Source organism: Ochotona curzoniae, unplaced genomic scaffold (genome assembly GCF_017591425.1).
Source record: "Ochotona curzoniae isolate NIBS_2020 unplaced genomic scaffold, NIBS_Ocur_1.0 scaffold_4763, whole genome shotgun sequence".
Taxonomy (NCBI): Eukaryota; Metazoa; Chordata; class Mammalia; order Lagomorpha; family Ochotonidae; genus Ochotona; species Ochotona curzoniae.
Window position 1 is genome coordinate 820,824 of NW_024467123.1, and position 15,708 is coordinate 836,531.

Sequence of the window (15,708 nt, forward strand, 5' to 3'; positions counted from 1 at the left end):
CTGCTGCCGCTGAATTAGTGAGCTTGTACGGTAGCTTCCCTCCGACCCATGTCCGCCTGACTGCTTTACATCATCTTTGGTCTGAGATCTATCACAACCCCGCTTTCCCAAGCAAAGTAAGTATTTTTCCCATCTGGCAGTTTAAAAAATACAGATAGCAGTTATAGGGGGAAAACTCAGGTCTCCTTCAGCAGGACTGCATGAAGCATCTTGAGTTACAATTGGGAACTCTTTTTTTAAGATTTATTTATTTTTATTGCAAACTTAGATATAGAGAGAGGAGGAGAGACAGAGAGGAACATCTTCCGTCCGATGATTCACTCCCCAAGTGACCGCAATGGTCAGTGCTGCGCTGATCTGAAGCCAGGAGCCAGGAGCTTCTTTCCGGGTCTCCCACGCGGGTGCAGGGTCCCAAGGCTTTGGGCCATCCTCGACTGCTTTCCCAGGCCACAAGCAGGGAGCTGGATGGGAAGTGGAACTGCCGGGATTAGAACCGGCACCCATCTGGGATCCCAGAGCATTCAAGGCGAGGAATTTAGCTGCTAGGCTAGTGCGCCAGGCCGGCAATTGAGAACTCTTAACTGGTGCACAAGTTTCTTGTGTTACCACCTAAGAAAGACGTCCCTTCCTGTGGGTGTCCTATTTCCACACCATTCCCATCGGCGGCCTGAGTGAAAAATGTGACACGGTGCATATTTTAAGTATGGTCATCTCAGTAGTCTCCAGACATGGCGAAAAACATCTACACAGCTACTTTCACATGGCGTATTATGAACCAAACACAAAACTGACCAGAAAGGGGCCAGCATGGTGGCTCAGATGCCAGTCTGCCTGCTAGTGCCAGCACCCCCTGTGGGCGCTGGTTGGCGTCCCGGCTGCTCCCTGCTTACGGCCTGGGAGAGCAGTGGAGGATGGCTCAGGTCCTCGAGCCTCTACACTCAAACGGGAGACGCAGAAGAGGCTCCTGAATCCTGGCTTCGGACCTGGCCAGCTCCAGCCGTTGCGGCCATTTAGAGAGCAAACCAGTGAATGGAAGATCTCTCTGACCGTCCTCTCTGTAAAGCTGCCTAAGAAACAGAAAGAAAGCTTTCAAAAAAGCACCTGTGTCCAGAAAGACAAACACCAGCAACTTTTTTTTTTTTTTTGCCCAACTCCTTTGTTTTGTTTGCAGTGCGGGCGGCAAAATAAATGAAGCAAACGGGGGGGGGGAAGGTTGAGAGAGGAGTTAAATATATTGAAAGAAAATGCACTTCATTCGACAGGTTTCAACGCAGCACACGTGGAGGCACATCCAAGGTGATGAGATCTGAACACTTTTTCCAGCGAAGGACCTGTACCCAGGGACAGAAGGGCCTCTGAAGAGCTGCCTGGGGTGGGGATCACTTCCGGTCAGCAGCCGTGCCTGGGATGGGACGACCCCGCCCGTGCCAGGCTTCCCCACCTCGTTGCTGTGTCGCCACAGACCGGGGCATACTTTTGCAATGAACGAGAGACTTCCCTGCCCAGTGCACAGCGATCTCAGTGCCTCGGGCACACATGGACACGCTGCCCAAACGCTGTCTCGCAAAACACCAAGGGCACAAGGCACACGGTGTGCAGACCGGGTTCCAGTTTCTCAGGGGATGTGTGGATGGCGGGGAAGGCGCCCCCTGCCGGGCAGAGCGTGCAGCCAGACACCTGTCTGAGGAACCGGAGTGACCCAGTGACGGGCCGCAGAATGAAGGGCTTGAACACGCTGAAGGAGTGGATGATTGTGTGCGATGCAAGAGCTCCTCTGAATGCAGCTGGTCCTCTGTCCCCCGTGGAATAGAGAGGAAGGGGTGACGTGAGAAACACCGGGCCTTCCCGTTGGAGCGCTCTCCAGGGGAGAACCGGCTCCTGTCTTCAGTGTGGCTCCTTCCTGTGCACCCGCTGGTGGATGTGCAGGTTGGAGCTCTGGCTGAAGCCCTTGCCGCACTTGGCACACTCATAGGGCCTCTCGCCCGTGTGCACCCGCTGGTGGATGAGCAGCTTGGAGCTCTGGCTGAAGCCCTTGCCGCACTTGCCGCAGTGGTAGGGCTTCTCCCCGGTGTGCACCCGCAGGTGGACGCGCAGGTCGGAGCTCTGGCTGAAGCCCTTGCCGCACTCGTAGCACTGGTAGGGCTTCTCCCCGGTGTGGGTGCAGCGGTGGATGTGCAGGTTGGAGCTCTGGCTGAAGCCCTTGCCGCACTCCCCGCACTTGTAGGGCCTCTCGCCCGTGTGCACCCGCTGGTGGATGTGCAGGTTGGAGCGCTGGCTGAAGCTCATCCCGCACTCTCCACACTCGTAGGGCTTCTCGCCCGTGTGCACCCGCTGGTGGATGTGCAGTTTGGAGCTCTGGCTGAAGCCCTTGCCGCACCTGTTGCACTTGTAGGGCCTCTCGCCCGTGTGCACGGCGTGGTGGATGAGCAGGCTGGAGCTCCTGGTGAAGCCCTTGCCGCACCTGTCACATTTGTAGGGCTTTTCGTCCTCGTGCCCTGCTCGATGCACCAGCAGGCTGGAGCTCCTGCTGAAGGCCTTGCCACACTGCTCGCACCGGTAGGGCTTTTGTCCGCCTTGGCCCCTCTGATGAAGCCCCAGCAGCTCCGAGTCCCGACTGCCGGCCACATCACACCGACTGCCCAGGAGTGGCTTCTCCGCCAAGGGGACTTCCTCGCGTGGCTGGCCAGCTGCCTCAGCCCTGGGAGAGGGCGAGCCCAGCTCTGCGATGTCAGACACCAGCTTAAGGTGAAGGTCCTCCAAAGGACGCTCTGCGAGAGGGCTCGCCCCACTTCCCTCCCTCCTCTCGGGGTTCTCCTTGGTTTCCAAGAGAGCGCCCGTGCCCTGAGCCTGCCGGGACTCGTCCTTGCACACCTGCACCGCACCGTCCCCTGCAGCCATTTGGCTCCGCGCTCTCAGAGGTCAGCGCTTCTCACCTTGGAAGCCATCAGCATGAAGGGTCCGCACAGTGTGCCTGCTGCTGGCGACACGAGAAGGGCTTCTCCCTGCGTCCAACACGGGGCGAGATTCAGGTCAGGGCTCTCACTGCACTTCTCCTTGAAGATTCCCAGGGTTTTCTGGACTCTGACTTGGGATCCTGGCCATCCCTTCCAAAACGAGCCACCACGAACGCTCCCAAAACAGATTCTTAAGTCCTTTCTTTGGCGGATTCTGTACAGAATTTTCATTCATATCTCCTAGGGAACATAAGAATTCAGTGATAAAAACAGCAAGTTCAAGATCGGGAGTACCGGAGGACGGAAGACTGTTAAGTAGGAGAAAGGCCAGCTTGTCCCGTGTTGGGGTGAATGCCGAAAGCAGAGAAGACCCAGGCCATGGGATAAAGGAGTTCTCTCTGCTCCGAAGCACAGTCCATACAAGGATTGCTTCATGGTTCAGCCATGTCACTTGATCGCATCTGCACTTAATTGCCATTCCAATTTTCTAGGTGTTGGGGATACGGAAGAAAGCAGACACCTTCTGTTAACAAGCCGTGGCTTCCCGGAGGGACGGGCTCACCTGTACCAAGAGCGAGGTGACCGTGTGTTGGGGGTGGTGGGTAGCACTGACCTCAAAGGCGTGGAACCAGAGCCATGTCTGCCTCCAGAGCGCTTTTAAGCTTTGCAACAGCTGCAGACTTGTGACCAGCTGAACACCCTAAGTCCAAAATGATACACAGTGCAAACCTTGGCATCCCCTAAGCTTCGGGTGTTGGGGCATTTTGGATTTCGGTCGGGGATGTGTAACCTCAACCACATCACACAGATGTGTGTGCAGTACAACATGCCAGAGGAGACACATGTGCGGGAGTCCACGTGAGGGGCACACAACCAAATCTTAGGGCCTGCGGGAGATTTCTGGGACAAAGTCACAGGAAAAAAAAAATTAGGAAATACAGCAGGTTCAGGAAATGGCAAGGGAGGCAGGAACGAGAGCCAAGGGCTTGGAGGCCACAGCTAAAGGCTACAGCAGGGACCAAACGTTTCCACGCATCAACTCAAAGGGAAATGACTGTGATCACAGCCACCACTGGAATGCGAACCGTTGGAATGCACCCAACGGGAGAAGCTGGGGTGACAGAGGCAAGGCTGGGAACGTGAGGGGGGCTCCAGGAAGAGGCATGCTGCCCCCAGCGAACGCTCGGAGGGGTTTTCGTAACTGCCTTGATAAAGGGCGAACATCTGTGCTCTGTCTAGTCAGCTAACCAAGGACAGACAATACTCCTTATCTGTGCCCTATCCCAACAGTGCTTTGATCAAGGCGCCTTGTTAACTCGCCTTGAACTCCCTGCTTACACACATGACCTAAGTCCGAGCTGCTTCAACTGCTGTTTTTAAGATTTTACTTATTTTATTTATTTATCTTAAGATTTATTTTTTACTTTTATTGCAAAGTCAGATATACAGAGAGGAGAGACAGAGAGGAAGATCTTCCGTCTGATGATTCACTCCCCTAGTGACCACAACAGCTGGTGCTGTGCCGATCCGAAACCAGGAGCCAGGATCCAGGAACTTCTGCAGGTCTCCCACGCGGGTGCAGGGTCCCAAGGCTTTGGGCCGTCCTCATCTGCTTTCCCAGGCAACAAGCAGGGAGCTGGATGGGAAGTGGGGCTGCCGGGATTAGAACTGGCGCCCATATGGGATCCTGGCGCATACAAGGCGAGGACTTTAGCGAGGACTAGGCCACCGTGCCGGGCCCTGAACTACTGTTTTGCTGAGTGTATAAATACTGGAACCCTGGAAATAAACTTTGTCAGTAGCTCATGAGAGTTCTGTTTCCATTTTTTTTCCCCTCAGTCGCTTCCTCCTCAGGACCTGCAAGGTAAACTTGCACAAACTTTGCGTGGAGGTGGACACGGCAGCCCATCAGAAGGACGTGAGGATGACAGCTGTGGAGAGATCTGCTCTGAGTCTCGGTGGCAAGTGAGACCTAGAGCAGGCACCTGAGTGGGCATGGCTGGCCAGCAGGACAGGGGCTGAGTGGCCAACAGTAAAAGCGTGATGTTATCTGTGGTGCTGGGCTAACATCCTCACAGCACTGCTGAGGACCAAGTATCGGGATTAAAGATGGTTCGTCTCTGGTGTGTATGTCCGTCAAAGCAAGAGCAAAGATTCCTACAATTAGGATGAAAAGCAAAGCAGAGCAAACCAAACTCTAACAGTCCTGAAGCACAGACAGGCTGCCCTCACCAGAGCAATGTGGGAGAAGCTGGAAGGCCGGCCACACCTGCACATCTGCTGCCATCCGCAGGACAAGACTTCCCCTGGCAAGGGGCCTTCTCACCACGTCCTGGGAATTCAGACTGCAGACTCGGCAACCGTCCAGTCAGGATGATCCAGGGAACAGATGTGCCCCTTCGAGTCGGGCATTCCCAACGGCTGGCTGGCTGTCAGCATTAGAACTGTTGGCCTAACCTCCCTCTGCCCCATAGAATATGAAATCCTGGGTCTGGGGTGGTGGCCAAGTGGCTAATGTCCTCACCCTGAATGTGCCAGGATCCCATATGGGCACCAGTTCAAATCCTGACAGCCCCACTTCCCATCCAGCTCCCTGCTTGTAGCCTGGGAAAGCAGTCAAGGATGGCCAAAAGCCTTGGGACCCTGTACCCGTGTGGGAGACCCGGAAGAAGTTCCTGGCTCCTGGCTTCAGATCGGCTCAGCTCTAGCCGTTGCGCTCACTTAGGGAGTGAATCATCGGACGGAAGATCTTCCTCTCTGTCTCTCCTCCTCTCTGTATATATTTGGGTTTGCAATAAAAATAAATAATAGATCTTAAAAAAAATAGATGTTTACTCTGATTGAAAAAAGAAAAAAGAAAAGAAAAGAAAATGCAATCCTGGGTGGCAGTGGCTCAACATAGCGCCTCCAGGGCAAAGCAGGCTGCCAAAAAACCCATACAGAACAAAATCAGGTGAGGCAGGGACGGGCAGAGGCGGGGATTATGGAAACCTACCCAGCCAATTCCCCAGGTGCCCGGGACAAACCCTGAGGGCACCCCCGAGGTGGGAGTTCTGAGGAGGCAGTGCCAGCGGGGGCTGCAGAGGCAAGGCACTAAGGAGACCAGAAAAACCAGCTGGCACTATTCTCCTTGCGTGGTGTCTCCCACCTGCTGGTCTACGTCCCAGATGAGCTGGGGCTGACCTGGGGCTGGAAGGCAGGGACTCAGTGCCGGGTCTCAGGTGTGGGAGGAAGGGCCCTAGTTAGTTGAGCCATCCGGGGCTGCCTCCAAGGCTTTGCATCAGCAGAGACTGTGCCAGGAACCAGAGCTGGGCTTGGAACCTGACGCAGGCGCATGACCAGTGTGCTGACCGCTGGGCCGATGGCGGCCCCCTTAGTATGCAGTCCGGCTGCTTCCCTCCTGAGTCCCAGCCAAACACGCAGGTTTCGCAGTGATTGGACATCAACTGCAGGTGACACAACGCTCCTGTGTCACCTGGCAACAGGAGACTCTTGAAAAACTATGAAAATTTAAAAAAAAAATAGGCATAGTGGACTAAAAGGTAGAAAAATAATAGATGAGCAAACTCAAGAAATAGGATTAAAAGATGAGAGAAACAAGAAATAATCATAGTTCTTCTAAATTAATGAAGTAATTTAAGAAAACCTGTTTCCGGGCCTGGCATGATAACCTAATGGTTGAAGTCCTTGCCTTACAAGTGCTGGGATCCCATACAGGCGCCAGTTTGAATCCTGACAGCTCCACTTCCCATCCAGCTCCCTGCTTGTGCCCTGGGAAAGCAGTCAAGGACGGCTCAAAGCCTTGGGACCCTGCACCCGTGTGGGAGACCTGGAAGAGCTCCTGGCTTCGGATTGGCGCAGCTCTGGCCTTTGCAGTCACTTGGGGAGTGAATCATTAGACAGAAGAGTTTCCTCTCTGTCTCTCCTCCTCTCTGTCCATCTGACTTTCCAATAAAAATAAGTACATTTTTAAAAAGGTTTATTTATTTTTATTGGAAAGGCAGATATGCAGAGAGAAGGAGAGGCACAGAGGAAGATCTTCCATCCTTTGATTCATTCCCAATGGCTGTGATGGCCGGAGCTGAGCTGATCTGAAGCCATGAGCCAGGAACTTCTTCTGGGTCTCCCACGCGGGTGCAGGGTCCCAAGGCTTTGGGCCGTCCTTGACTGCTTTCCCAGGGCACAAGCAGGGAGCTGGATGGGAAGTGGAGCTGCCGGGATTAGAACCAGCGCCCATATGGGATCCCAGAGCGTGCAAGGTGAGGACTTCAGCCGCTAGGCCACGGTGCCGCACCCCTCCCTCTTCCTTTCCGCTCTGATGGTTGTGTTCCCATTCACCAAACTTGAACACGCTTACTTGGTACAAAATGCATTGCATTACCAAGTAACAGTTTTTCTTCTTAATCTGTATTTGTTTATTTGAAGGGCATATTGACAGAAAGATCTGTCTGTTGATTCAATCCCCCACATACCTGCAACAACCAAGGCTGTTAGAACCTGTGCTCATGTGAGCTCCCAGTGCATGCAACAGGCCCACTTTAATGTCTTTTAATGTTATTAACAATCTGGGCCCGGCAAGGTAACCTAGTGGCTAAAGTCCTCGCCTTGCACACACTGGGGTCCCATATGGGCACTGGTTCATGTCCCGGTGGCCTGGGATAGCAGTCGAGGACGGATGGCCCAAAGTCTTGGGTCCTTGCACCTGCGTGGGAGACCTGGAGGAAGTTCCTGGCTCCTGGTTTCAGATCAGCTCAGCTCCAGCCATCAGGCCCACTTGGGGAGTGAATCATCGGAATGAAGATCCTCCTCTCTGTATATCTGACTTTCCAAAAACATTTAAATATATCTTTAGAAAAAATAACAGAACAATAGTTATTAGCATTCTTAAGTTGCAGAAACATCTCTGGGATATCACTCTAAAATGGATCTATCTAATGCTTGAATTATATTGAACACTGGCCCGATTGTTGACACATTTCTCAGGCTCAAGTTAGGCTTATCTCGCTTCTTTACAAGCTTGTTCATTTGAAAAGCAGAGTGGGCCCGGCGCCGTGGCGCAAGTGGTTAAAGTCCTCGCCCTTGCACGCCCGGGATCCCATATGGGCGCCGGTTCTAATCCCGGCAGCTCCACTTCCCTTTCAGCTCCCTGCCTGTGGCCTGGGAAAGCAGTTGAGGACGGCCCAAAGCTTTGGGACCCTGCACCTGCATGGGAGACCCGGAAGAGGCTCCTGGCTTCGGATCGGCATAGCATCGGCTGTTGCGCTCGCTTGGGGAGTGAATCATCGGACGGAAGATCTTCCTCTCTGTCTCTCCTCTCTGTATATCTGCCTTTCCAGTAAAAAAATAATAAAAATAAATCTTTAAAACAAAACAAAAAGAAAAGCAGAGTGACAAGGAGAGAGAGGAGGTGCAGGCAGAGCTCTGCCATCCACTGCTCACTGTGCAAGTTGCCACAACAGCCATTAGGGCCAAGCTGGGTCCACCCAGGTCTCCCAGGTGGGGCGGGGGCCCCATACTCTAGTCATCTTCCACCAGTTCCCCAAGCACATTAGGAGGGAACTGGATTGGAAGTAGAACAGCTAGGGACACGAACCAGAACCAGTGTCACACGTAGCAGCTTACACCTGCTCTGCCACCAGCTTTGTTAACTCTGTCACTTATCACTTTTTTGTTTGTGTGCTTATTGGTGAGTTTGGCATTTTATTTTTGTATTTAAAACACAGGGTGATTGATGTAGAGAAAGAGATCTTCCATCTGCTGGTTCACTCTCTAAATGGCAGTGACAGTCAGGGCTGAGGGAAGATCTTCCTTTCTCTACATCTGACTTTCCAACAAAAATAAAAGAAATTGTTAAAAGAAAAAAATGAAGCAGTCGCTGGAACATAAACTGGCATGCATATGGTATATTGGTGGCACAGTCAGAATCTTTTTTTTTTTAGATTTATTATTTTTTTTTAATTACAAGGTGAGATATACAGAGAGGAGGAGAGACAGAGAGGAAGATCTTCCAGCCAATGATTCACTCCCCAAGTGAGCGCAATGGCCGGTGCTGTGCCGATCCGAAGCCAGGAGCCAGGAACCTTCTGCAGGTCTCCCATGCAGGTGCAGGGTCCCAAGGCTTTGGGCCATCCTCGACTGCTTTCCCAGGCCACAAGCAGGGAGCTGAATGGGAAGTAGGGCTGCCGGAATTAGAACCGGTGACCATATGGGATCCTGGCGCATTCAAGGCGAGGACTTTAGCGAGGACTAGGCTACCACGCCAGGCCCGGCACAGTCAGAATCTTACCTTGCCACAGCATGTGACCCCTGCTTGCTTGTTTGGAATGTTTGTATATTACAGGGCATACAGTTAGTGCTGGGGCTGCTGGCAATGCCTGCATCTCACACTGGAGTACCCATTTCAAATCCCAGCTCAGCACCTTTCTCTGCCTTTCAGAAACTTAAATACAATTTAAAATATTTCATTTTTTAAAAAAAGCAGTCCAGGATGGCCCAAAGCCTTGGGACCCTGCACCCGTGTGGGAGACCCGGAAGAGGCACCTGGCCCCTGGCTTTGGATTGGCTCAGCTCCTGCCGTTGTGGCCACTTGGGGAGCGAATCAGTGGACGGAAGATCTGTCTGTCTCTCCTCCTCTCTGTATATCTGACTTTCCAATAAAGACAAAATAAATCTTAGACAAAAAGAAAAAGAAAGGATGAGTGACTCAATCTTGCTTACCTTTAGGCACATCAAGTAAATAGAAAAGCTATTTCAGGATAAATCTGAATAACAAGATAAGAAACAAGTAGCATTCTCCTTTCCATGTCCCCACAGGAGAGGGCTAGAAACCCTAGGTAGGAAAAAAAAATGCTTTACCTTGTTTTTTATTTGAAAGGTAGATTTTATAGAGAGGAGAGGCAGACAGTGTGAAAAAGAGGGCAGAAGCTTGTTCAGGGTGTCCTACATGGGTGCAGGGTCCCAAGGCTTTGGGCCATCCTCGACTGTTTTCCCAGGCCGCAGGCAGGGAGCTGGATCAGAAGTAGAGCAGCTGGGACTTGAACCGGCGCCCACATGGGATCCCGGCATGTCAGCGTGAAGGGTTAGCTTGCTGCAGCACCACGCTATCCCAGGAACTCTAATTTTTAAAAAAATCACCACAGAGGACCTTGGGGCTGAGGAAGATCTTCCTCTGTCTCTCCTCCTCTCTGTATATCTAACTTTGTAATAAAAATAAAAATAAATACTAAAAAAAAAAAAGAATAGACTATGATTTATAGTTTATAGTTTTATTTTTTTAGGGTTTACAGTTCTATTTTGTTCCCTCAGACCACTTAGCACTAGACTGAATGTGCGATAGCGCTGAACAACTATTAACTTGAGTGAAGTGTCTGGCAGGAAAAGGGCAGGCTTTGTTCCCAGGGACCAGGCCAGCAGGGCTGGTGCACCTTGCCCCAGGGATGCTCTAAGGAGTGTACCCAATCCAAGTCAGGACAGGGAGAGGACTAACACGGAGTTCAAAATCGGCAGACACTGGTGCAGGGCCTGGTGGCATCATCGGTGGATCCTGTGGTGAGGTAGGCAGCTAGTTCAGGGTCATGAGCTTGGCAGACACTCCGTCATCACCACCTGGGTATTCTCCCCTGCCCACCTGTGACTCTGGCCTATCTCCTGAGAGGGGGCGGTACTGCACTGTTGTGTAACCACTGCCCTCACAAAGCCCTGTTAGGGAGGGGCTTGCTCTCTTGGTCGTGTGCTTCCATCGCTCTGGCACCCCGACTCTTGGCCTCCCCAGGACCTGCTTGCTCTCTGGCTTCCCACGGACAGACTCCCAGGATGGTGTCTCTGCTCACTGCTTGGGCGGGATGGTGACGATGTTAATGCTAAGATGCTGTGTGTTTCTGATGTGTGTACTTTGTGAGAGTTCCAGGAGAGGTGAGGCCCTAGCAGTAGTGGAATGTGGGCAGAGAAGCCAGGGAAAGGTGAATGTCTGCAGCTTTGGAAGTGTGTCCCGGTTATTCGTTGCATGGCTTTAGGATAACTTATTGTTGGGGAAGCTGGGACACCGGTCTTCAGCTTAATGGATGGACTTGAGGATAAAGTCAGTTTGTTCCTCTTGGGTTTCGATCGATTGGACTGCCATATGGTCTTGTGATTGGCTATTTCCAGTGGGCCCTGTTTATCACCAGCCTTGGTTAATAAAGGCTCCTTAACAAACCTGAGACATGTCTGGCGTGATCTCGCTCGCACCCTGCAGCAACACCCTTCCCATCACACCCACACCTGCACAGTACCTTCTGCCTCCCACGGAGAAAGCCACACGCGAGTCTTAGGCATCTCGGGAGAATAGAGACCGGGCTCGCCTGGAAGGTCAGATTCCTGGAGAGGCAGCGTCAGAAAGAGCCATGAACATCAAGCTCGCGGCCGCACCACGCAGACCAGCCCGCCAGTCCAGCAGGCTTGCAGGTCCACGGTTGCTCAGCCCCATCCCTCTCCCCCTGGGGACCCCAGCTGGCTGACTCCAATTCTGCAAAGCGCGATCTGGGGGTGCACTGGCCACCCCAACGCACCCTCATTCCCGGGGTGCCTGGGCTCTCCACGCAAGCTCCTTTCGTGAGGGCGGTGCTGCCGCGGCGCAGAGACCCCGGTCCCTCGTGGGGACCCCTCTCCTAGGCCTAACGCCCCCTCTCACCCGCCATCCTCCTGGGAGGAAGGCCCTGAGTGCCAGGCCAGGCCAGGCGAGGCCCAGGCAGCAGCAGGGGCCACCCGTGTCACCCGTGCAACCTGCAACTGCGGCCCCGCGCCCCACGTGCGGCGCCCCCGAGGCCCCGCGCTCTCCACGGCGGCCTCCCCGCCCCCCGGGTTCCTCTGAGTCCCGGGCGGCCCAGCGCCTCCCCCGGGGAGCCCTGTCCCCCGACACCCCGCTCTCCTCTGCCAGCCCCGCGGGCGGCCGGGCCTCCTCTCACCTCCCACGTGGAAACCCACAGCGGACCGCGCAGCTCCCCGGCATCTCCCCCACGCGCCCACGCGGACGGGCCCGGACTACAACTCCCAGCATGCCGCGCGCGGGCCCCGCCCACCACATCCGGCGCCGTCCCGGGGTCGGGGTACCGCTGAGGGCGGCCGGTGGGCGACGGCGGCCTTGAAGTGGTTCTCCCGAGTCCGTGATTACTAACGCGACGGAGTGTGTTGTAACAAGAGCCTTGAAGGGTTTGTTTAAAAAAAGCTACCGCGGAGAAGGGGCTTAAATCCCGCCGTGATTTCATCATTCTCGAATATTCTCAAGTGGAAGGGCCAAGTGGGTGGGTGGAGGGCCGTGCTCGGTCGGTCACGGCGGAGCCAACGCAGACGTTTATACAGAAATGTTTTATTTATTTTTACTGGAGAGGCAGAGCTCTCCAATCGTCTGGTTTACTCCCCAAGTGTCTGCCGTGGCCAGCGCTGAGCCAATCTGGGAGGATTGGCCAATTGAGCCATTGTGTTGGGCCTTATACCAGCACCTGTTCAGGCATGCCCACCCCCAGCCCTGGTTCTCATGCTCACTGGTGGGAGCTGTAGCCCATCCGAGGGGTGCCTGTACTTTCCCAACTAAGCCCACTTCCAGGTCTTGCACTTTCCAGGTGGCTCTGCAGTCCAGCCTGACAGGACCTGCCCATAGTCCTGGCATTTTCTGTTCACTGCTGTGGCAAAGCTCAGCTAACCCGTACTCACTCTGGCACCGGTGAATATGGTCACATAGCCCAACCGACTTTACCCCCAAACCAGCTTGCATGAAGTCAAGTGCGTGTTGTCGCCTTGCCTAGCCTGGTCTGCCCCAAGTCCTAACTCTTATGCTCACCAGTGGGAGCAGTGACCCAGCAGGGTGCCTCTGTAGTCCTCTTACTGGGCTCACCTCCCTCAGGATCTTGCATTTGCTGGTGGGTGCCACTGTCCAGTCTGGCATGGTCTGTCACACCTCAGCATATGCTGGTGGGTGCTGTAGCCCAGCCCAATTTGACCTGCCCCCAAGTTTCAACTCAAGGTGGTGGGTACTGAAGCTTAGCCCAGCTTGGACAGCCTCTAGTCCTGGTCCTCACTGCTTGGTATTGTGGCCCAACCTGTCCTGTCATGCACCCCGTCCTGGTTCTTACATCTGCTGGTGGGTGCTATGAAACCGGCCCAGGTCTGAGCCACACCTATGCTGGCAGGTAATGTAATCTGGCCTGATCTGGGCTGTTGCTCCTTCTGATTCTTGCACTCACCTGCAGGGACTGCACTGCTAACAGAGGCGTTCCCTAAGTTCCTCTACTGGGTCTCCTCCCAGTGACATATCTTTTGCCCACTGGTGAGTGCTTGTCCTGCCCTGGCTGGGCCTACCTCCTATCCTGGCAGGAATAGCGTCCTTGCTCAACTAACCCATACCCGTTGTGGCTCTTACTACATGCTACAGTCCGGCCATGCCTGGTCCACCTCCAGACCTGGCTCTCGTGTGGTTCAGTGGGTGCTGAGACCCAGCACGGCTTGTTCTATACCCACTCTAACTCTTGCAAACAGCAGCGGATGCTGGAGCCTAGCCTTGCCTGGCTCACCCCAGTCCACATCAATGCTGAGAGGTGCTGCAGCCCTTCCAGCACAGATTACTGCCCTGATTCTGGTTCCTACACTCAACAGTGGGGACTGTAGCCCAGTTGTCCCCTTAGCTCCCCAGCTGGGCCTGCTCCAGCCACAGATTTTGTGTATCTGGTAGTTCCTCTATTCTAACCTGGCGTGGCCTAACCCCCATCTTGGCCTTTGCCATCGTATGCTGCAGCCTGGCCTAGCCTAACCTGCTCCCAGTCTCAATTCCTGTTGGTTGGTACTGCAGCCTAACCCTGTCCAGCCTGCCCCGATCCCTGGCTTCATGCAAACCAGTAGGTGTGAGAGCCTAGCTTGGTGTGGTCTGCACCGCTTATGCCAGTGTCATGGTTTGGCCCAGCCATGCCAAGTCTACCGTCCCGAGTCAACCCACACATCTGCTGACAAGTGGAGCAGCCTTGCCCAGCTGGACCAATACCCAGCACTGACTCTCATGCTCACCAGTGGGAGCTATGGCCCACCAGGGGAATTTCCCAAGTTCTCCCACCAGGCCCACACCCAACCCTGACTCATGTGCTCACCAGAGGGAATGATAACCCACCATGGAAATTTCCAAAGCTCTCCCACCAGGTCCATTCCCAAACCTGGACCTCACATTCGCCAGTAGGTGTTAGACCCTTACCTGGCAGAGTGTACCCCCTCTGTCTTGGCCTCTGTGTGCTGAGGGATGTTGTGGCCCAGCCTGCCCCATACCAATTCTTGGGTGCTCCTGTGGGTGCTGCAACTTAGACCAGCTTGGCCTATTACCAACCCAAGTTCTCATGAGTGTCTTAGGATTCCATGGTTAGGCCTAGGTTGGCCCGTCACCAGCTCCCAGCTCTTAAGCAAACCAGGGAGTATTAGAGTCACACAGGGGTGTGCCCACCTATTCCCCATAGAATCTGCCCCCAGACCTGGTTCTTTCATGTACTTGTTAGGGTTGTAGCCAGCCCATCCTAATGTGAGCTGTCCTCTCTTCCAACAATCACTGGTGAGTATTGTGTTCTGGCTTTGCCAGGTGGGCTCCCCTGCCTTAGTTTGAATGTGCTATGGTGGGTGGTGGTCAACAGTGGGGGATGCCAACTAGCCTAGCTCAGGTATCCCACATAGGCAGGTGCATCTGTCTGACCCAGAAAGGTCCTCCAGCTTCCTCATCCAAATTGCTTGGTGTTAGCCCCCTTGCTTACCTGCATGTATGGTGGCCTTGTTGATGGAAGTCCCCCGGAAGTTATTCCTCACCTGTAACATGCTCTCTCATTGGTCCTCCCTCTAAAAGATCCCTCTACCCCCTTTCCTGAGCAATCCACAGTCTCCATGTCTGGGAGAGAGTGGGTTCCCCTGCCTGGTCTTCCAGTGGGATGACATGCTGGCCTGGAGCTCTTCTCGCCTACCAGGCCCAAGCTCATGCATGGATCCCCAGCCCTGGTCCTCTGGCCTGCTTGCTGGCCTAGGACCTTTCCCCTTCACCTGCCTGGGACACAAATGCAAGCGACAGTCCCCAGGCTCAGCCCATCACGCAAGCTGCGGACTTTCCGTCCCTCCTTCTCACCTGCTCATGGGAACCCAAACATGCGCATGATAGCCAACGGCCCACGGAAGGAAGCGAAGCCACCGGCGGCTCCAGCTCCATGGGTGGAAGGAAGTTGTCTCTTTGTCTTTTAAATAAACATTAAAATGAAAAAAAAGAGAAAACTTACCTTGGATGTTTGAAGACATTCTCTCTTCTGCATTGCTAGTTTCTCATTCTGTACTGAATCAATATACTCATGGCTGTGCTGTAGGATTTTCCATAAGAAATTATACCCCAGGCCAGCATTGTGGTGCAGCTGGTGAAGCTGCTATCTGTGATGGCAACATCCCATATAGGTGCTGGTTCGTGGCCTGGCTGCTCCACTTCCCATCCAGATCCCTGTTAAGGCGCCTGGAAAGGTGGCAGAGCTTTGGCCATGTGCTTGGGCCCCTACATTTGTGGGAGACCTGGAGGAAGTGCCTGACTTCTGGTTTCCACCTGGCCCAGTTTTCCTTGCAGCCATCTGGGGAGTGAACCAGTGGATAAAATCTCTTCCAATTTTTTTTTTAATATTTGTTTTTATTTGAAACGCAGGTTTATAGAGAGGAGAGACAGATCTTCCATCCACTGGTGCACTCCCCAAATGGCTGCGATGGTCAGAGCTGGCTTCTGAAC

General features: G+C 53.8%; 1 protein-coding gene across 1 annotated transcript; it reads right to left on the reverse strand.

Annotated features, from left to right (window-relative positions):
• Positions 1-1,884: 1,884 nt before the first annotated feature.
• Positions 1,885-11,299, reverse strand: ZNF239 (zinc finger protein 239). The gene is made up of 2 exons (XM_040970381.1): positions 11,225-11,299; positions 1,885-3,194 (listed from the first exon to the last, which is right to left on the reverse strand). The coding sequence occupies exon 2, from the start codon at positions 2,896-2,898 to the stop codon at positions 1,885-1,887; it is 1,014 nt and encodes a 337-aa protein (XP_040826315.1). The 5' UTR covers positions 2,899-3,194; positions 11,225-11,299.
• Between the last annotated feature and the right edge of the window lie 4,409 nt (positions 11,300-15,708).

Excerpts from the sequence above, each read along its gene's own strand:
- ZNF239 (XM_040970381.1), bottom strand. The coding sequence starts at position 2,898 with ATGGCTGCAGGGGACGGTGCGGTGCAGGTGTGCAAGGACGAGTCCCGG.